This window comes from Leopardus geoffroyi, chromosome A2 (assembly GCF_018350155.1).
Source record: "Leopardus geoffroyi isolate Oge1 chromosome A2, O.geoffroyi_Oge1_pat1.0, whole genome shotgun sequence".
Taxonomy (NCBI): Eukaryota; Metazoa; Chordata; class Mammalia; order Carnivora; family Felidae; genus Leopardus; species Leopardus geoffroyi.
The window spans coordinates 84,844,071-84,866,768 of record NC_059331.1 but is presented as its reverse complement, the minus strand read 5'-3'; the positions used below and the strand labels follow the sequence as shown (position 1 = coordinate 84,866,768).

General features: G+C 36.0%; 1 protein-coding gene across 2 annotated transcripts in view; it reads right to left on the bottom strand.

The window, feature by feature from the left end:
- Positions 1 to 22,698, bottom strand: part of GNAI1 (G protein subunit alpha i1) — an 85,679-nt gene that overhangs the window by 26,230 nt on the left and 36,751 nt on the right. For both annotated transcript variants that reach the window (XM_045494612.1, XM_045494611.1), the window contains 2 exons: positions 3,194 to 3,236; positions 2,952 to 3,093 (listed from right to left, as the gene is read on the bottom strand). In XM_045494612.1, the coding sequence (XP_045350568.1) occupies positions 2,952 to 3,093; positions 3,194 to 3,236 (185 nt within the window). The remainder of the gene's footprint in view (positions 1 to 2,951; positions 3,094 to 3,193; positions 3,237 to 22,698) is intronic.

Sequence of the window (22,698 nt, the reverse complement as noted above, 5' to 3'; positions counted from 1 at the left end):
GGGGCAAAGGATGATCAGATTATAAAATATATTTAGATCCCACCCACCAAGAGACACAAATAACTTTTCCAGGTGGGTGAAGCGATAAGTCTAAAAAATAAAACTATAAACATTCTAGAAAAATAAGAGTATTTAAGTAATTGTAAGTTTGAGAAAGATCTCTCTAATAAGATACAGCGAAGTCAGAATTAATGCAAAAAAATTTAAGAGTTCTAAAACAAAGTTACTCCTATTTCAAAAAATTGAAAGAAACATATTGAGCAAAATTATCTGGAAAACTTAAAGAAAGGTTAATATACCTTATATTTAAAGAGAATCAATGTGAAAAGAAGAAGTAACTTAACAGAACTGAATGACGAATACTCAGAGGAATTCACGGAAGAAATACTAAAAGACAAAGATTTCCCACCTCACTAACAGGAAAATAAAAACTAAAAAAGAAAAAAAAAAGGAAGACAATATTTTTCAGGCATGAGACATTAAAAATCAAAATGTTGATAATATCTAAGTTTGCAAGACTCTGGTAAACACTGATACACAGTTGTTAGAAAACATTATTCACAACACTTTCTTTCTGAGAGCTCATCTGTTGTCCCTATCAAAACTAAATATCTGGTTATCCTTCAACTCAGGGATAATATGTCCAAGAACTGGTATTTGAGAAATAGAAATATATTCAGCCTTTGAATATATTCTTATTCACAGAATGCTTTTTCCTGGCTTTTGTCTAGAAAACTCTTACACGTTTCAATTTCAAGTTCCAATGTCCCTTATGTACATGTTTAGTTCACCTTTGTATTTCTTAGCACAATTCCAAAAGCCTCCAAATATTTTAAAGCTTAAGTAGAACACAAAACCAATCAAAACCAGCCTGAGAACATGAAGACATATGTGTGAAGGAGTTAGTAATAATGGCTAAAGCAAACAGAAGGAATAGTCTGAAGGTAGGAGGGAAACAGTTACTAGGCTACAGCTAGACAGTCTAAGAAGAGTGACTCAAACTAGCACTAAGTGAAAGGAAGAGGAGAAAAAAAGTCCCACACGTAGATTTTCAAAGCATCAGAACTTAGGAAGGAAGGAAGGAAGGAAGGGAGGGAGGGAGGGAGGGAGGGAAGGAGGGAGGGAGGGTGGGTGGGTCGGAGTGAGGGGGAGAGGCAGGCAGGGCAACTTAAAAAAAAAAAAAAAGTTTGTAGTGACAGAGCAGTTACTTCAAGTCAGATCTGTCACTAAGTCCTTGAGAGAAAAATATGAAATAAAAAGACTTCATAAAAAACTGCTTGCACTGACTCTTCAATCACCTCCTAAAATGGAGGCTACAAAATCTTTCTAAATTATCACATATGACATCTAAATGCAGAATACCCTATATGTGATACGATAAACGATTTAAATCACTGTCAGTGGAACTGATGTAAACTACAATCTACATCAATTCTTTCTCCTTTAAGGAAGGTTCCCCACTGTTAAAGACAAACAAAAGCATTTGTTGAATGAATCAATGACAAATGAATAAAGATAAAAATGATTAAATGAATAGTAGATAAGGCATAAATGTCTGGATATGATCAAATCTTGTTCCATAAAAAAAGGATTCAGGAAAATGTAATGAATTACTATTAAAAATAATCTTGAAATCTACTTGGACATTTTAGTTCATTAACACTAACTTTTTAAATTCTTGTTTAAAAGGAAATGGTTAGTAAATTAATATGGACCAAAAACTTACGAAGATATGTTAGTATAATTTATAAATAATAAACCAAGTTTATTTTAGATTTCCACAATATATATTTTCTAATGTTTTCTTTCATTTTTTTCTATAAGCATGAACAAAGCCTCAATGTTAAAAAAAAAAAAAAAAATGACCAGACACTAAGAAGACGAAAAGAAAAAGTCTCAATATAAAAAATCCTCATGGTATTAGTATAGGTAGATGGCATGCACACGCACGCATGCACACGCGCGCGCGCACACACACACACACACACACACACACACACACAAATACAAAGCACTATAAAAAGCAGCCGTAGTAGTAATAGTACACCTACTCTGCACAAAAAAAAATGTTAAAATTTAAGCTAGAGTTTCAGTTAAAGTTTTATGGGAAGGTCAAGCTTTATTATCAGTTATTAAAAACAAATCAGTTTTAAAAAAACACACAAATAATAAAACTCTAAATAAACAGATTAAGCAAGCAAAGGGGTGCAGTGAAATGAAAAATAAAGTGTCATATGGATTAGGCCGGGGTTGCTGCCATCAAATGCAAAATGTGTTATCAGGCCAAAGAAGTAAGTGTGGGCCCAGTGCCTTGGTTACCATCTTCCCCTTGGTTACCAGTCTTCCTATCTTGTCAAGTCTTGGCTTCCAGTTTCTTTACCCATAAAATAAAGGGGAGGAACTTGCAGGTCTCCTAAGGTCCTCAATCCCTTTAGCTCTGAAATTCTGATGCATGTTTTCTAACAGCCAATATTTTCCTATTCAAAGACAGGCAAGATTTTATACCATTTCCACTATATGAGGTTAGACTGCTTTTTAGGCTGGGCATAAATAAAATAATTAGATTATATCAGCATTCCAAATTATGAAAAAAAAATTCTGAAGAGAATCAGCACAGGAAGTTTTCTAAACTCCATAGTAACTGCTAAAAATCATCATGGAAATACACGAGTACCCAGTATCACATGTTATACAGAAAATATTGCATGTTATGGAGTTGTCAAAATCACCTGATGGATAAGGAAAAAATTCTAGTTATAAAAAGAAGATTACACAATCTTGTGTATTCTTAGGTCCTCACTTCTAAAGCTTCTGACTCACTTCATTCACTACTGTCCTTTTATAAAAGGGTCCCGAGACCGTGGATAAATCTACGTTATGTAGTATGGTATTATCATGTAAGTTATTCTTTGTACTCCAACAGGCCTGTTCTAATGAATTTAACAACTCACCGCCCGAGCTGAGTCACCGAAGTCTATCTTCAACCTCCCCATGGCCCTAATGATAGCAATAATTGATTGGATGGTGTTGCTGTAGACCACCGCCTTGTACTGTTTACATTCCTCCTCCGAATAACCAGCTTCATGGATAATTCTAATGAGACAAAAAGAAAAACACAAAACAACTTACTTCCTTTGATGGAAGGGTACACTTAAACATAAAAAAACAAATTTAATATTTTAAGTCTACTTACTTCATTTGCTTCACAATTGTGCTTTTCCCAGATTCACCAGCACCTAAAAAAAGTAAAATAAAGGATTTCTAACTTCATCCTTGTGCTATATCCAATCCAACACAGGCACGCATACACACCTTCTCTGTCTCTTAACAGCTGAATTTTATTCGATATCAAAACAATCTTTAATGGTTTCCAAACATATAGAAAAATTATCAAGAATAAGTCCCTTTTGTTTATTACTTCATAATACTTAAATTCAATAAACTCAACTAAAAAATATTTCTATTGCTGTCTGTGTGTATTCACTAAAGCAATAAAAAAATTCAATCTTCTATAACTTAAACTTAAGCACTATAAATTAGTTTTATTTAAAATTTTGCTCCTTCTTGGAAGATGTTCTGTTTGGTCAGTTATTCTAATTTTAACCTTTGCTTCATCACAGATATGAAGTAGATGGCAGTGGTGCCCAAACCATACAACAAATAATTTAAAAATATTATTAAAAGTTATGTCTATGCAATGCATGTTCAACCACCATTATTAAACAGCTGACACAAGGCCAACATAATGTGCTAGCATGGTGATCCAATGGTATGGAGGACAGAAATGTCTCTCCCTCATGTTCTTCCAGCTTTCCTGTCACCCAAGTCATAAATCCATTTTCAAAATGCTCCTTCACTTTCTACATATACGCAAGGTCTCTTCACAATCGGGGTTCCTAGCATTATGCCATCATAACATAAAAATATTACTAAGGAAACTGCCCTTCATAAAAGTAGAGCCCTTTTATCCTTCACACTTAACAGTAGCTGATACCTTTACATCACATCATATCAACTATTTGTCAGGATCCTTCTGATTGCTAGATACAGAGAACATCTGAGCAAAGGACACCAAAGACGATAAGACAAGTCTATCATTTCCCTTCATGTTGTCTTCGGCCAGGGCTACATATCATAGAGCTATTTATCACGGTTTGAGAGACACAGCTAGGATTTTTATTATCTGGGCCCCATTTTCCTACGGCCATCCCTACAGTGTTTTCTGATCCAGCATTACTGAACAACTTACAGTTCCTAGAACACCTACTGTGACCACACCACAAGTCTTCAAACATATTGTTTCCCCTGCCGAAATTTAATTTACTCTGCTTCTTATTACCACCCTGGTTATCCTCCACCAACCATAAATTCACCTCCTTTATCAACCTTTCCTGACCCACTACCCCAGTGATCCCTGCTGCCCCTCTGCACGTTTCCGTGAATATTTCTTGAAGTCTCAGCCCCTAACTTGTGCTAGACACACAATCAACCCCAAAATGTACTTGCATTTATTTAAGCTATTTGTGCCTATTATAATTAGATGTCAAACTTCTGGGCGCTGTTCCTTTTGCTCCCATCCCTCTCCAGCTACACACACACACACACACACACACACACACAAACAATCAGAGACATCTGAGAACAGATCATAGTTAAAGAGCGTATTTGAAAATCTGGGAGAAAAAAGCTGCTTCAATTTTACTTGTGATTTAATATTTAAGAAATTTTCTCAAGATACCAGCACATTAAGTAGAAAAGCGGGAGCTGAATAAACAATGAGGGCATTCTTCATTTATAGACAGCTTTGATTCTTTCAGGGCATCTGCCAATAAAAACAATTCCAAGATAAACAATCCATTATTTATTAATCAACAACAGTGTACTTGGCTCTGTGAAAAGCACCATTGTAAGCATTATGGCTCACACATTTCTCTCATTCAAGAGAGATCCACCCACCTAACATACCCTAGGCAGTTCCCGGCAGGGCTATCTTCAAGAAGGCCCTCTGGGTTTCTAGAGCACTGCCAAGCTAGTCAGTAGCAGCCATGCTGTGAAGATGAGACCTTCCAGATCCCCATAACCACCTACAGAAGTGGTGATTCCACTGGCATAGTGAGCTTTGATGAACCACAGACCATTCTCAGTCAAACTCAACAACTGAAAGGCCCAGAGAAAGGCTCACATTATACAAGCTAGTGAGGTCTGAGAGCCAAGTGGGGTAAAATCAGAAATAGAAAAAAAAATTATGAGTTAACATGAGAATTTTATAATCTTAACAAGAAAAAAATTTTTCCTAATATTAAGTTCTGATTCATTTCATATCTTTTAAAAATAATAACATGGGACACTTAGATTACTTTGCAAGGAGCATCTTGGTCAATGGCTTGTGGTTCAAAATATCCTGAAATCTGTTTAACATTAAAGATTGAGGATGGGAGTGTTATTAATTGGATATCTACCTAATTTCTTCGTTAGTCACAAGGTGCTCTTTGAGGAATAGATATCCTAGAGGCAAAAATGCTGAAAAGAGTCCTTCAAAGCTTAGCAATTTATGTAATTAGTTTTCAGTTCTCATTTTCATGCAGACATTCTCCTAATAGGAAAATTACAAATGCTGCCTGCTTAGGGTTCCAACATTCTAAATACTGGTATTCTTCCCACACAGCACACAGGAAAGAGTTAAAGGTTGTTCTTTACAAATCTTAGCACAATAGTGTTTGAGAGACTGACAAGAAGCGATACTGAAAAAAAAAAAAAAATCTCCAAAGTAGTGGAGGGGCAGGGGAAAGGAGGAAAGGATCAATTTTCCTAGCAATACTTAACTAGGCAGCTATTGCTTTTCCCTTTAAATCCAGAGGCAGATTAAAAAGAGTTGGGAACACCCTTCTTTCAAGGAGAAACAAGGAATATACACTATGTATGTATGGAAAGATCAAAGTGTGTGACCACTGTGGTCACAAGGTCAGGCCGGTCAAGGTGACTAAGAGACTTTATGAAGTAACTGTGAACAAGCTGGTCACTGTGAAATGAGAGACTTCAGAGTTCTAGGAAGGGAGATTTTAACTCGCAAAGGGCCACGGAGGTGTGCAATATGATCATGGAAGGCCAGTAAGCCAATAGTTATAAAGTCAAAGTTGGGATCACTGAGAGGGTCCCTCAGGCCTCTCTTTAAGGAGGAAGTGGCTAATAGAAAATTGCATCTCTGGGGCACCTGGGTGGCTCAGTTGGTTAAGCATCCAACTCTTGGTTTCGGCTCAGGTCATGATCTCACAGTTCATGAGTTCAAGCCCCATATCAGGTTCTGCACTGATGGTATGGAGCCTGCTTGGGGTTTTCTCTCTGCCTCTTTCTCTACCCCTCCCTTGCTTTTGCTCTATCTCAAAGTAAATAAACTTAAAAAAAAAAAAAAGAAAGAAAATCGCATCTCTGAGAGCAAACAGTAATAAGCTCAGCAGGTGTATGAAATAGAGCTCAGCATCTGATGATAACACACCATTCAGATGGTAGCAAAGAGCATCACCACAGTAACACTGAGAGGAAGGAAATTCATCGCAGTCTGGGGTCATATGTGCATAGCCACCTATTAACAATGAGATTTGGGAAAGGGAAACACATTCACTTAGGACAAGCAGGAGGATGGAACCAAAAACCAAATCAAGATCTAAGTAAAGTAACCCTTGGCTAGATTCTAATTCTTTCACTAGGATTATATAATTTACCATTATAAAATAACAATCAAATAGTATCTGCCCCTGATTTTGTTAAAGGGCAGTATAGTAAATCCGAAGTTTTAACTGCAAGTAATTTAAAGACCAAGAACCTCTAACCTCTTCCAAACACTCTTTATCCCCCCCCCCCCACCCCCAAGAATATTCTTTGTCCAATTCTCTGCTTAGGGTCACATTTATAACATTTATTTCTTGGTTCAGGATTCAAGCTGCCCAGTATCACATGCTATTCAGCTATTAAAATGGTGATTTAGTTATTTTATTCTGAATTCCTGACATTCCACTTTTAAAAAATGCAAATTTTATGTAGAATTTAACAATTTCAAAATTTTACACTGAATAAAACTACATTACAGTTTAGTTTAAATGAGAATAAAACCAAATTACAAGTTGCATTTAAAGTCACTTCTGTTTATCATGGTGCTACACAAGGGTGACCCAGTCAGTTGAGCATCTCTCTCTCCCTCTGCCCCCTCTCCCACTCACATGTTCTAAAATAAAAAATAATAATAAATAAAAACAAAAATAAAAATAAAGATATGAGGCTTTATTAAACCCTCTGAAAGTACGGAGAGAGATAATGGTCCCCTCCTTATCTTTAGAACATTTACTTCAGAAAAATTAGAATTGTAAGTACTTTTTTTCCTCTTTCAAATTTGTGTGTGTGATACACACACACACACACACACACACACACACACACACTTCAGAAAAACAACAGGCCAGGGAGCCTGGGTGGCTCAGTGGGTTAAGTGTCCGACTTTGGCTCAGGGTTCGAGCCTCGCATCAGGCTCTGTGCTGACAGCTTGGAGCCTGGAGCCTGCTTCAGATTCTGTGTCTCCATCTTTCTTTGACTCTCTCCCATTCATGCTCTGTGTGTGTGTGTCTCTCTCTCTCAAAAACAAATAAACATTAAAAAATTAAAAAAAAAAAAACGAAAAGAAAAACAAATAGGCCTTGTTTTGGTCAGCTTTATGACCCAGAAGGTCTTTCTCAAGAGACCAGCAGCCATTTCTTTGAAATGTAAACATCAAGAGAGATGGCAACCCTATCTTCCATTTTCTGTGGAAAGGTAGGAGCCTAACTTGGGTGGGTACCTTGCTCCAAGATGCAAAGCTACCTCCTGTCATAAAGATATGAGATGTGTTTCTCCTTTGGGTAAGGCCAATTAGCTAACACAAATGGTCTACCCAACTAACAAAGTTAAGATGAAGTATGTGTATAAGGCTGTCAAGCCTCTTACTTAAGAACTAGTTAAATCTAATTTGAAAACATGTATGTAGTTAAATTGTATTCATTTGGCTATATATGGAATGAGATTCCTTTCCATCTGCAATCTCTTAGTTGACTGCCTCTAACATACACCAAACTCTGGTTCAATGCTTATTCAAAAATTGATAAAAATGTTTTCTTTCTCTGCTACCTTTGTAAGGAGGATGTCTGGGTTGGTTGTTTCTAATTATTATTCCTCAACAGGAATCATAACCTAAAAATCTAAGTTGGCTATAAGAAGCTATGAACTATTTAAATAAATATATACATATTTATGGAATATATCTGGCATTCTAAGATATAACAATAATTTGATAATACCAGAATCTAGATTGCCCATATGACCAACTTTCTCAATTTTTTTTAAGAGAGAGAGACAGAGAGACAGAAACAGCACCAGCAGGTGAGGGGCAGAGAAAGAGGGAGACACAGAATCTGAAGCAGGCTCCAGGCTCTGAGCTGTCAGCAGAGAGCCTGACACAGGGCTCAAACTTGTAAACCTGGAAATCATGATCTGAGCTGAAGTCAGATGTTTAACCAACTGAGCCAGGTGTCCCTGGACTTTCTCAATGTTAACTCTCCATAAAACTAATCCCTAAGCCATTCATGCCAGAAATAGGTCTCATACTACTACACTGAGCAAGAATGACTGCACATTCAAGACTACTCTAGAAAGTTAGGACAAAAGGAGACAACTGTGAGCAGCACAGGAAGCTTTTTCCTGGCAGACCATGTCAGTTCAGGTTTCCTCTACCCCAACATATCCCAATGCTTGTGCAGTCATCAAGTGGCTCTCTTCGTGTTGCTCTTAAGGTACTGGGGTTTGGTAAGTGGCCATAAATACAGATCTTCTGGTAACTACAATTGTTGTAATAAAGTCCTTTTTATCTCTGAACCAGGAAACTCCTGTCTTCTGAAGACAGAAGTTAGCCTAAAACTGCAGTAAGCTAATGTGTTAGCTTGTAAGTAAGGTAAAGACTCAAATATTGAATAGTTCTTGATATGCTATTCTTTAATTTTTAATTAACTCCCAAAGTCTGGCAACTATAAACACTTCCAGTCATCGTTTCTATATCTGTACTACTTACCTTTTAAAAGCTCTGATCTTTTGGGTTACCTAGGTGGCTCAGTTGGTTGAGTATCTGACTCTTGATTTCAGCTTAGGTCATGATCTCAAGGTCATGAGACTGAGCCCTGCATCAGGCTCCATGCTGAGTGTGGAGCCTACTTGGGATTCTCTCTCTCCCTCTATCTCTGCTCCTCCCCCACTTGCACACACTCTTAAAATAAACTTAATTTTTTTTTCTTCCCACAAATGGTAGCTCATGCACATTTGTTCAGTAAATCCAAAGGAACAGAACAATGGTTCTCAAAGTATGATTTCAAGACTAACACTATCACCAACACTTAAGAAATATACATTTCTAGAACCCACCCAGAACTTACTGAATCAGACACTCTGGGAGGGGGCCCAACAATCTGTATTTTAACAAACCCTCTGAGTGATTCTGATGGAAGCTAAAGACAAAGAACCAGGTAGACGAAAGAGGTAGAAGAAAGGTCACCTCCTTTTTTTTCTGGATTAGTGATCAGAGTAACTGTAATCATTTAGTTGTTGACTAGGTCTCCCCTGTTCCAAAAAGTGAGATAAGTAATATTGCTTTACATTTCTGCAAATAGGTTATTAAAAGGCAGCTGGGTTCTCAATTCTCTGCATTTAATATAGTGCAATTACTTTTTACTTTGGTTGAGGTATATAAAAAAAACTATTTTCACATAATTATGTAATTATCAGAAAAGGAAACAGCAATTTAACAGCACTTACAGATAACTGTAGATAGCCTTCTTTGATTCTACACCAAAATTTTAAAAAGGGTAGCTTTGGGGTGCCTCGGTGGCTCAGTCGGTTAACGGTCTTTGACTCAGGTCATGATCTCACACACAGTTCATGGGTTCAAGCCCCGCATCAGGCTCTGAGCTGAAAGCTTGGAGCATGAAGCCTGCTTCAGATTCTGTGTCTCCCTCTCTCTCTTCCCCTCCCCTGCTTGTGCTCTTTGTCTCTCAAAAATAAATAAATAAAACATTTAAAAAAAAGATTTAAAAAATAAATAAAAAAGGGTAGTTTAAAGACTGGTCATAACGCAGTTCTATAAACTTTTCGTACTTTGATACATTACAGCTCATTGGTCTATCTTGTACTTGGATGGATATTTTACCCATGTTTGATTTGAAAATTAGTTCACTGAGCTGTGCAGAATTGAATGTTGATGTATTTTTAATACCAAATAATAACTATATTATCTATATTATATGTATATAATCATCTTTTTAATATTACCCATAATCATCAGAAAAGACTTTAAGTCTTGGGAAGATATCAAGCTCTCAGTGATATGGATAAGTTTTTTAAATTTTCAAAAAAAAATTTTTTTTGCTTAAAACCTTTAATTTTATTATTGGCAACAAACACTGTTAGCTATTTTCCTTGCAATGACAGACTAACTCTGCCAAATCTCCAAGTAGGACTATACCACAATTTCTTTCAAGTATAAATGGTATTCCAGGAAAAAAGCAACTAGTTCAATCCACAACTTAATCATACAACTATCTTTCCTCAAGATAACAAACATGGTTTGGAATATGGCAGCATACTTTGGTATATTTCATATTTGGTTACACAGCATATTGAAGAGGTATGTACCTAATGGTCAAGATTTAACAATGATTTTTACAACTTGTGCATTTTTTATCACAAGTGCACAGTAGTGAAGAATACAATGACTATTAGTACAATTTAGTGCTATTGACATGATTCAGTATTTTGACCTATTATTATTTTGGTTCTATCACAACAAATAACACAATTAAAAAGGCAAATACCATCTTAGTACAATTATGAAAATGGTCCAGAGACCCGTAGGCCCATGGGTCACTCCTAGAATTGCTGGTTTAATGTCTTTCTCACGCCCTGGACTATAAGCTATGAAGGAAGGGAGCCCTGATGTTTTTCACCATGATATCCTCCAAGTTTTCTCCTACACTTAGCACATGGCAGGAATGAAGTAAACATATTCGCTGGCTGGCAGGCAGGCAGGAAATACACCATGAAGAAAGTATTAGAAAATGTAACAATATTTCCATGAAATGTGGAAAGGGAGAATTCTGTTAAAAACCGGAAAAAATAAAGGAAAAGTGTGGTGGAAGCTTGTGATTGCCCGTTGAAACGGGTTCTCACCTATTGTAACAGGAGTAGTGGCTGGGAACATGGCAACTAAAGACTATATCTTCCGTCCTCACTTGCTGCTAGGTGTAAACCACATCAACACATTTCTCATCAAAGCAAATGATTTGTGTAAAAGAAAAATGTAAACTTGGATTCTCCTCATCCTTTGTATGAGCCAGAAATTAGGTGTGCCTATGGTCTTCTTCTAAGCATGTATATTAAGATGATGCTCAGGGGATGCTGGGGCAATGAGAAGGCAAAAACTTGGGTCCCCCCCTTTAGGCTGATGAGTTTACTTATTTATTTAGTTAGTTAATTTTAGAGGGAGAGCACATGAGCTGAGGAGAGGGCAGAGGGGGAGAGAGAATCTCAACCAGGCTCCACGCTCAGCACAGTGCATGGCACAGGGTTCAATCCCATGACCCTGGGATCATTATCTGAGCTAAAATCAAGAGTTGGACACTCAACCAACTGAGCTACCTAGGTACCACTATGCTGACAAATTTTTTAAGAGCTGTCTAGTTTAAATATATAAGCAAATATATAACCATATAGATAAAGAAGTCCCCAAACCTAAGAACATTTTTTTTAAAAACATCACCATAAATAAAGTGAAAAGGCAAAGAAATCAGTAATTAATGAGTATAGACTTAGTGCATAATGAATTAACATTAACTGACCAAGACAAAGAATAATTTGTAGATAAAAAGAAACATATATAGTATTAAGCTGTAAATAATATATTCATGCAAAAAATTACATTAAAAGAAATACATCAAAAAATGCTTATATCTGAGTAAGACAATTTTATTCTGCAAATATTTCTGTAATTTCTAAATTTTTACATTGTACATAATAATACTGACTCAAAATTATGCACTTTATTTAGAAAAACTTGGGTCATATCTCTCGATTGAATATGAATAAAATTATCTTTTAAATCTCATTTGCTTCAACCCATATCCCCATATCATCACTCATGTATATAAATCTCACATTCTAATCACAGCAAATTACTTTTACTACCCAAACTTTCATGATCATCCCTACCGCCCCCTACTTTATCCTAAATGGAGCCCTTTATCAACATGGACACTAAGAAGGACCACACTATGTTTAGGTGGGGAAGCATCTGGGGTTGTTCCTTACCAACCAAGGCACATCCTATTTTCAGGAAATGTGGAAACTAAGTTGACAGACACTGGGTCTACTACATGGCCCATTATAGCAGGTGGGATGACCACAGCCCTACACAGACTCAGGTGAGAGATTATGAGGCCCGCAGTTAGAGGCAGCTCAAGCAGGAAGGCTCTATGCAACCATCTGATTGCACCAGACACTTTGATTGTGATACCAGGGCCACCTAGGTAAGAGCTATCATGTTCATGACTAGAAGAGACAGAGCACAATACATCTAAGGGACTACTTTGTCCCCATTACAATGAGTTGTAGTAAGTCACTCTGCCCTTTCTTCCCACTCACACACTGACCCTCACACCAATTATGGATAACAGCCAGGAAAGGAGGATGGCAAGTGATAAAACATTTTCATCTGAAAACCATACAGACTGTTTACTCAGCCATTAAAAAGAATGAAATCTTGCCATATGCAACATGGATGGACCTAGAGAGTATTATGCTAATCAAATACCAGATGATTTCACTTATATGTGAAACCTAAAAAACAAAAAACAAAACAAACAACAGCAAAAACAAATAGACTTATAAATACAGAGAACAAACTGATGGTTTCCAGAGGAGAGGTGTATTTGTATGGAGGGCGGGGAATGATGCACAAAACAGGTGAAGGGGATTAAGCAGTATAATCCTCCAGTTACTAAATTGGTAAGTCACGGAAATACAAAGTACAGCATAAGGGATATAGTCAATAATATTGTAATCGCACTGTATGATGACAGATGGTAACCACACTTTTGTGATGAGCATTGAGTAATGTATAGAATTGTGAAATCAGTGTTGTACATCTCAAGCTAATACAACACTATATGTTAATAATACTTCAATAAAAAAATAAATGGGCTGTTTAATCATATTGGACTAAGGCTTAAGCAACACTGAAGATTTTGTAATTTTCTCTACTAATTATAATTAGCAGGTAGGGGTTTAGCAGGAGGTAGGTTGATTTTAGGCGAAACTAAAATAAAAATGGTATCCCAAACATCACCACAGCCTGCTCTGAGAAATTATCAAAAGGGACACAGAGGAGCATGTATTGTTATACATGTGATGTGAGCTAACATCATTCTCTCACCACTTTAAAAATTTTCCTCTAGAAAGTAATCCGATGCATATACTACCATTCTACTTTTGTATTTTCACCAACTCAAATGAAATCATTTCTGTGACACCATGCTTTTGGTAGTATGGAATAGAACAGAAAAACCCAGAAATACACCCACAATTATATGGTCAATTAATCTCCGACAAAGGAGAAATGAATGAATACACAATGGGAAAAAGACGATCTCTTCATCAAATGGTACTGGGGAAATTGGACAACCATACGCCAAAGAATGAAACTAGACCACTTTCTTTCACCACACACAAAAATAAACCCAAAATGGACTGAAGACCTAAGTGTGAGACCTGGAAACATAAAAATCCTCGAAGACAACACAGGCATTAATCTCTGACATAGGCCATAGCAACATCTTTCTACATAGGTCTCGTAAGGCAAAGGAAATAAAAGTGAAAATAAACTACTGGGACTACACCAAGATAAAATTTCTACATAGCAAAGAAAAACAGCAACTAAACTAAAAGGCAATCTACTGAATAAGAGAAGATATTTGCAAATGACATATTTGAAAAAAGGTTAGTATGCAAAATATATAAAGAACTTATACAGCTCAATACCCCAAAAACAAATAATCCAATTTAAAAAAGGGGCAGAAGACATGAACAGATATTTCTCCAAAGCTGACATCCAGATGGCCAAACATGTGAAAAGATGCTCAACATCAATCACCATCACGGAAATGCAAATTGAAACTACAATGAGATATCACCTCACATCTGTCAGAATGGCCAAAATAAAAAACACAAAAAACAACAAGTGTTGGCATGGATATGGATAACAAGGAACCTGAGTACACTGTTGGTAGGAACGTAAACTGGTACAGCCATTGTAGAAACCAGTATGGAGGTTCCCTCAAAAAATAAGAACAGAACTACCCTATTATCCATGAAACACACTACTAAGTATTTACACAAAAAACACAAAAACACTAATTCAAAGGGATACATGCACCCCTATATTTATGCAGCATTATGTAAAATAGCCAAACTATGGCAGCAGCCCAAGTGTCCAAGAATAGATGAATGGATAAAGAAGTGGTATACTGGAATGGAATAGCACAGAATGGAGTATTATTCAGCCATAGAAAAGAATGAAATCTTGCTATTTGCAACATCACTGATGGAGCTAGAGAGTATAATACTAAGTGAAATAAATAAATCTGTGAGAGAAAGACAAATACCATAGGATTATTTCATTCATATGTGGAATTTAAAAAACAAGAGAAATGAGCAAAGAAAAAGACACACACACACACACACACACACACACACACACACACACACTCTTAATTATAGAGAACAAAATGATAGTTACCAGAGGAAGGTGGGTGAGGAGATGGGGATATAGGAGATGGGAACTGAAGACTACACTTACCATTACGAAAAAATAAAGTAAATAAGTTAATCGTTTCTATGTGACACCATACTTTTGGCATATAAACATTTAGCTTAAAGTTTTCAAAAAATTTTGGTTTAGGCAAAAGAAATGATTTAAACAAGAAAGAATGCCACCTCTCTTTCACACAGCAGTCCAAGCGTAGGCAGTTTGGAGCTCAGGATCAGCGTGATAATGTTAGGGATCCAAGAGCCTTTTACTTTATTGTTCTACCATAACAGTGTGAGACACTGTTAAATAGAGAGAGGAAAACATTTTTTATAAATCTAGTAGAATTTTCCATTCAGATTCCTTTGCAGTTATCTTTAAATTCTCACATGAAAGAAACACAAATTGAAAATAAGGGGTCCGTTTTGGATATGCAAAAGAGACAACTCTGAACTGTAATCACACTCAAAAAAGGCCATAATCCCTCAATTTTTCACCACTATGATGTTAGCTGTGGGTTTTTCATACAATCCCACATCAAAAGATTGTGGTATAAAAGTATACTTATTTTTAACTAAAAGTAAATGCTCAAGGTATGTTTGCAGTTTTTTTAAGGATTTCCTCTTAAGACAGGTAGTTTTTGACAGATAAATTCTAATCCCATCAGTGCAGAGGAAATTTCCCCCTGCATATCAACATATTCAAAACTTAATTACCTCAATCTCCCAATGCAAATTTCTCAGTGCGGCATTCTTGGCAAAGGATTTGAACCCAAATGCCTTTTAGTCTTACCTCTGTACATGCCTGCAACCATTTTCTAGCCTTGTAAATCTTCAAAATAATCTATCTAATCCACACCACCAGAATTCTTGCATCTTGATGTCAACAACACTGTTAGGCAATCAAGTCAGTTAAGTAAGACAAAGGTTCTGATTCTAGGAAGTTGCATCCAGAATGTAAGTAGACAGTCAAGGAAATGAACGATCACAGTATTTTTTTTTTCTTTCATATATGAAGTACCCTCGGTACAGAAGGCTTGATGCTAGACACTCAGGACAGAGTGAGTGGAAATAAGAGTTGTGGTCCCTGGTTTCATGAGGGGGAGAAACAGGTGGCAGAAACACTGCAGATTGTGTGATAAGGAAAGGCTACTTAGTAGGAAATGATTAATACACATAGTCCACTTAAAACCTTATAAGGTGTTCACTTATCAACACCTGCTACAAAGGTATCTTAACAAATGAATATATCTAGTAATTCACTAGAAGAACTAAATTAATAAAAAGACAGTAGAAAGTTAAAGTTAATACAAACAAGATATATACAAGTACATATAATTCCAAAATATAAGAACTATATAACCTATTCTACTTTCCCATTGCTCCATTAACATCTGAAACACTCTTTTTAACCACTCTTCTAGAAAGGACATTGATAAATGCGACGATGTCCAGAAAGGTGGCATACAGGTCTATGAACTGCTTCATTCCAAGAAAGGCAAAAGTTAAAAGAAGAAAAACATCAGGGAAAAGAAGATGTCTGATAAACAGCTGAGGAGCCCTCACGCAGAAACAGAAGGCTGAAGAGAAGGCTGAATTAAGATCAATAACAGAAATCACACAGAAGCAAATCTGGCTCAGTAAAAGTAATAATCTATTAATGTGATGTCAGAATCTATAAAACAATATCATCTGTCAATAGGATTGTTATTCTCCCAGTTCTCTATCACAGAAGGCATATACACGGCTTTGCTAGATGTCATTTTACAGCAGATATAAATTAAGAAGAAATGGGCCAACCCCACATTTCCCACATACTTAACAATACTGTATTGTACATTAAATATTTTGTTAAGAGGGTCAATCTCATGTTAGGTGTTCTTATCACAATTAAAGGAGGGGGTGGAGGGAGGAAGGGAGGAAGGAAGGAAATGGGGCACAACAGAACCCTGTATTACATTGCTGGAAATCATTAAAATTATTTGTACCATCCTGACTCATGCAGTTGTGTTAAAATGTAGGCTTCATATAAACAACATTAATAAAAGACTTGGTTGAGTTCATACATTCTGGCCATTCCCAGTTTCTGTACAGGGTCAAAGTTCCATGGAGATCAATACAAGACAAGGCTCTACTGTTTTTTTCTCATCAGCTGTCTCTACCAAACAAGAGCAAGTCTAACCATGATAAATGATGGGGCAGCTCTAACTAAATCCCTGCACTTCTTCATGCAAGTTGACACACAGAGACCTCAATCTTATAAAGAAGAAAAAAGGCAAAAATTCTCGCATAAATATCCCCTTCCCAAGATTAATTTTTTACCAGGAAACAGGGAACTGTTTTTTACTCAAAAAATGAGGATAAATAATGCACCCAATCACTGCCTTTGACATGACAAAATAGGTTCGCAAGCAGTGGCACACTAATCAGAAAGGTTTATAAAAACAAAAAGGCTTCACATCATGAGTTATTTAAGTGTTGTCTGATGAAGTGTAGGAGAAAAATTTATATGATCCCAACTTGAGACTACTTTAGTGTCCAGTTGAACTAGTTGCTCTAGGGCTACGGAATCATGATTAGTAAACTTCTTAAATGAAAACTGGATTTTTTTTTCAAGCTGTTTTCACTAAAACCATATTAACACTTGGCATAAGATGCACTGATACCATGGTGTTAAATGTGAAAAATGTGTATCTTCGAATGAAGGAGAGAGATGATTGTCCCCTGTTTCATCCTCACTAGTGGATCTAAATACCAGGTTAGGGCTTCCGCTAGAGACTTAGTATACTTAAGCATGAAGAGTTAATGAACATGAAAAACTACTCAACATCAACAGTCATCTGGGAAATGCAAATCAAAATCACACTAAGATGCTATCTCACTTGCTAGAATGGCTAGAATCAAAGAGCAAGATCATAATAAGTATTGGGGAGGATGTGGAGAAATTGGAACCCTCGTCATACACTAGTGGGAATGTAAAAATGGGACAGCCACTTTGGAAAATATTCTGACAGTTCTTCAAAATGTTAAACAAAGAGTTGTCATTGGATCCAATATTTCTATTACTAAATATATACCCAAGAGAAATGAAACATAAAAGCAGGAAAAACCATACCTGAATGTTCATAGCAGCTTTTTTTTTTTTTTTTTTTTTTTTTTTTTGAGGCCAGGATAGAGCTAGAGAGAGAGAATTTTAAGCAGGTTCTACACCCAGAGCAGAGCCCAACATGGGGCCCAATCTCCTAACAGTGAGTAAGCCTGAAGCCTGAATCTAACCTGAGCCTAAATCAAGAGTTAGACCCTTAAATGACTAAGCCACCCAGGTGCCCCCTAGCACCATTATTCTTAGCATTACCATCAATTGATGAACAAATAAACAAAATGTGGCAAATCCATATATGCAAACAATGGATATCACTCCACCATAAAAAGAAATAAAGTACCAATAGATGTTATAACATGGATGAACTTTATAAACATTATTCTGAGTGAAAGAGGTGAAAGAGGTCACTCAGAGACCACATATTATAGGATTCCATTTACATGAAATGTTCAAAGATGTCAAATCTGGAGACAAAAAGATTAGTGGTTGCTTAAAACCTGGGGGTAAGGCGGGGTTCAGGGGAAATGGAAGGTTATTGACAAAGGATATGAGGTTTCTTTTGAGGTAATAAAAAATGTTTATTTTTTACTTTTTTTAAACATTTGTTTATTTTTGAGAGAGACTGAGCACAAGCAGGAGAGGACAGAGAGGGAGACACAGAATCTGAAATAGGCTCCAGGCTCTTGAGCTGTCCACACAGAGCCTGACACTGGGCTCAGACCCATGAACGACAAGAACATGATCTTGAGCCACAGCTGGATGCTCAACCGACTGAGCCACCCCAACATCCCAATAAAAATGTTCTAAAACTGACTACGGTAATGGCTGCACTACATTGTGAATATACTAAAAATTGCTGACTCATATACTTTAAATTGGCAAATTTTGTGTTTGGTGAATTATACCTCAATGAAGATGTTTTAAAAGTTAATAAGGGGTGTCTCGGTGTTCAGCTGGTTAAGTGCCCTACTGTTGACTTCAAGCTCAGGTCATAATCTCATGAACTGTGACATCAAGCACAGAGCCTCCCTGGGATTCTTTCTCTCCCTCTCTCTCTCTCTCAAAATAAATAACTAAACTTAAAAAAAATTAATAAAAAACTTTGTAAAATAATCAACAAATAATTTAAGAATAATATTTTAAAAACCTGATTATACATATTCCCTTTACCTCCTTTCCACAAAATCTTCCCCAAACCTTCAAGAACACTTGGTTCCTTGCTCAGTATGATTAAAACTTTTCTAAAGGGAACCTTCATTTTACACCCCTTCCTCTGCTATGGTGTAGCATTTCTGACAGCACAGTTTGCTGGAAGACTAGTGATTTTATCTAAAGCGTTAAGTACAAAGATTTTATACCGAAGCAGATAGGTGGTGTTTGATATGAGAGAATGATGTAGTTCTATACTTTAGTATTATTCTAGTACTAGCAAAACATTCATGTAGGAAGAAATTTGAGCCTGTGGACTTGAAAAAGTTAAAAGCTTTTAAGACAATCATTTTACACATAGTAATTTTAAAGCTTAATAAAGCTTTTAATAAAAAGAACCAGAAGGGCTCACAGAGAAGGAAGTGACTAGAAAAAGTCACCCAACTGCCAAACGTAGGACACAGAATCTTCCTAAAATTGTCATTTCTCAACTCACAATTCTTGCTCCCTAGTTTAAATCCAAGAAAAAAGAATATACTTTTTAAAATTCTGACAAATAAGTAATGAAAATAAAAATAATCAGGGAAAGCAGCACAGAAAACGGATAATGAGAAAATTATTATTTAAAACAGATAAGATGAAACCAATAAGCATAGAATAAGGATAGAACAAGTAACAGTGAAGAAACAAAAAACAAAGAAGAACTGGCAAAAGGAAATATACAAACTCTGTAAACATAAAAAAAATAATCTCAATGATCATCCAAAACAGTGATAAAATATTTTTAGCCAAACCAGTATAGTAAATTTTAGGAAATGGTGTGGGAGTTTGAGTAAGTTCACATACTATTACTGAGAATAGAACTGTTACAAGCTTTCAGAAGGCAATAAACAATGTATTTTTTAAAACTTTTAAACATAGCCTAAATCTAAACATTATGCTCCTTTCTAGATATTTGTCCTAAACACAACTATGCATTTTAACAATACAAAGAAGAATACTGTCAACCTAAATGTCCAGGAATAGGGATTTTATTAAATAAGATGATAGAGCCATATGAATATATTTTTATATAAGCATTAGAAATGTGATGTTTTTGGGGCACCTGGGTGGCTCAGTTGTTAAGCATCTGACTTCAGCTCGAGTCATGATCTCACAGTTGGTGAGTTTTAGTCCCACATCAGGTGAGGATAAGCCCCACTTTGGGTAAAAACACAAGCCCGGGTGAACCCCGCTTCTCTCTCTTTCCCTCCCTCCCTCTCTCTTTCCCTCTGTGCCCCTCATGGATCTCTCACTCTGCCCCTCACTCACCTGACCACTCTTTCAAAAAAAAAAATTAATTAAAAAATTAAATTTTAATGTGATGTTTTTAACATGGGTCAACACAGAAAAATGTACAGAATACATTATGCGGGGGGAAAAACAGGCTACAAAAGTATATGAATAGATCAAATATATATGGATATGTACATATACAATCAATATCTGAAAAGATATACACTAACTTGTTACCTTCTGAGGCTAAGATTATAAGTGCTTTTAATTTTCTGATTAATATTTCTTATTGTAAATTATTTTGATAATAATCAAATATCATCTTGTAATAAAAATAATAATCTTAGGAGTGCCTGGATGGCTCAGTTGGTTAAGTGTCTGACTTTGGCTCAGGTCATGATCTCGCAGTTCGTGAGTTCAAGCCCTGTATCGGGCTCTGTGCTGACAGCTCAGAGCCCGGAGACTGCTTCAGATTCTGTGTCTCCTCCTCTCTCTGCCCCTCCCTCCCCTGCTCATGCTCTGTCTCTGTCTCTGAATAATAAATAAATGTTAAAATAATATTAATAATAGTAATAATCTTACAATGGAACATACTGAAATGAAGTAAATGAGAATCTAGTGGCAAGACAAAAAGATAAGTGAGAAGAAATATGATGGTTAAGAGTGCCTGGGTGGCTCTATTGTTTAAGTGTTGGACTCTTGACTTTGGCTCATCCATGATCTCACAGTTAGACTTCGAGCCCATGTCAGGCTCCACGCTGACAACGCAAAGCATGCTTGGGATTCTCTCTCTCTCTCAAAATAAATTAAAAAAATAAATAAATATGATGGCTAAAGAGAAAGGTAGAAAAAGAGACAAAGCTAAAATAATTTCATAAACACACAAAAATGTGCACATCTTTATGAATAAAAATAACCTCATAATAAATAAGAAAAATTAGTATAATATTTTAAAAATTAAGTAGAAAAAAGTTACATGTGAAAAGACATTAAGAGATTAAAATGGTAAGAGTATAAACAAAAATTTTGAAAATTAAAAGGTAAAAACCTAGTAAGTTAGATAACCACATGCAAAACAACGAAGCTGGACCATTACCTTACACCACATACTAAAATTAACTCAAAATGAATCAAAGGTCTAAATGTAGGGGATAAAAAACCTTAGAAGAAAACAGATGGGGAAGCTTCTTGACTTTGTATTTGGCAATGATTTCTTGGATATGTCACCAAAAGGATAAGCAACAAAAGATAAAATGAATTAAATAGGATTTCATAAAATTAAAAACTTGTGCATCAAAAAATACGAAAAGGAAAATGAGAAGGCTGCCCACCAAATGGAGAAAATGTTTTCAAATTATATACCTGGTAAGGGATTAATATTCAGACTATATATATATAAAATAGGCACACACACATATATTAACCTACATCTCAACACAAAAAGACAACCCAACTAAAAAATGGACAAAGAACTTGATTAAGGATCTTCTGCAAAGAAGATATACAAATGGCCCATCAGCACATGAAAAGATGCTCTACATCGCTAATTACTAGAAAATACAAGTCAAAACTATCCTGAGATACACTTCACACTCATTAGGATAGCTGCTATCATAAAAATGGAAAAAATAACAAATGTTGGGAAGAATGTGGGGAAAGGAGGACCCTTGTGCTCTGTTGGTGGGAATGTGAAATAGTACAGCCACTACAGAAAACAATCTGGCAGTTTAAAATTTTAAAAAATAGAATTTTTTATTCTAAACAATAAAAATAAAAAATAAAACTACTGTGTGATCTAGCAACTCCATTTCTGGATACATACCCACAAGAATTGAAAACAGAGTCTTAAAGAGATATCTGTATACCTACGTTTACTGCAGCATTAATCACAAAAGCCAAAAGGTGGAAAGAATTAAAATGTGTATCAATGGCCAAATGGATAATATTCCATTGTATGTGTTTATACTGATATATATGTATCATGTATAAATATTAAATATTTATATACTTACATATCATATAAATATCATATATAAATATGATAAACACATACAATGGAATATTAGCCTTAAAAAGGAAGTAAATTCTGGGATGCCTGGGTAGCTCAGTCAGTTAAGTGTCTGACTCTTAATTTCGGCTCAGGTCACGATCTCATGCTTCCTTAGACCGAGCTCCGCACTGAGCTCAGTGCTGGCAGTGTGGAGCCTGCTTGGGATTCTCTCTCTTCCTCTCTCTCTGCTCCTCCCTCGCTCATGCCTGTGCATGCATGCTCTCTCGCTCTCTCTCTCTCTCAAAATAAATAATTT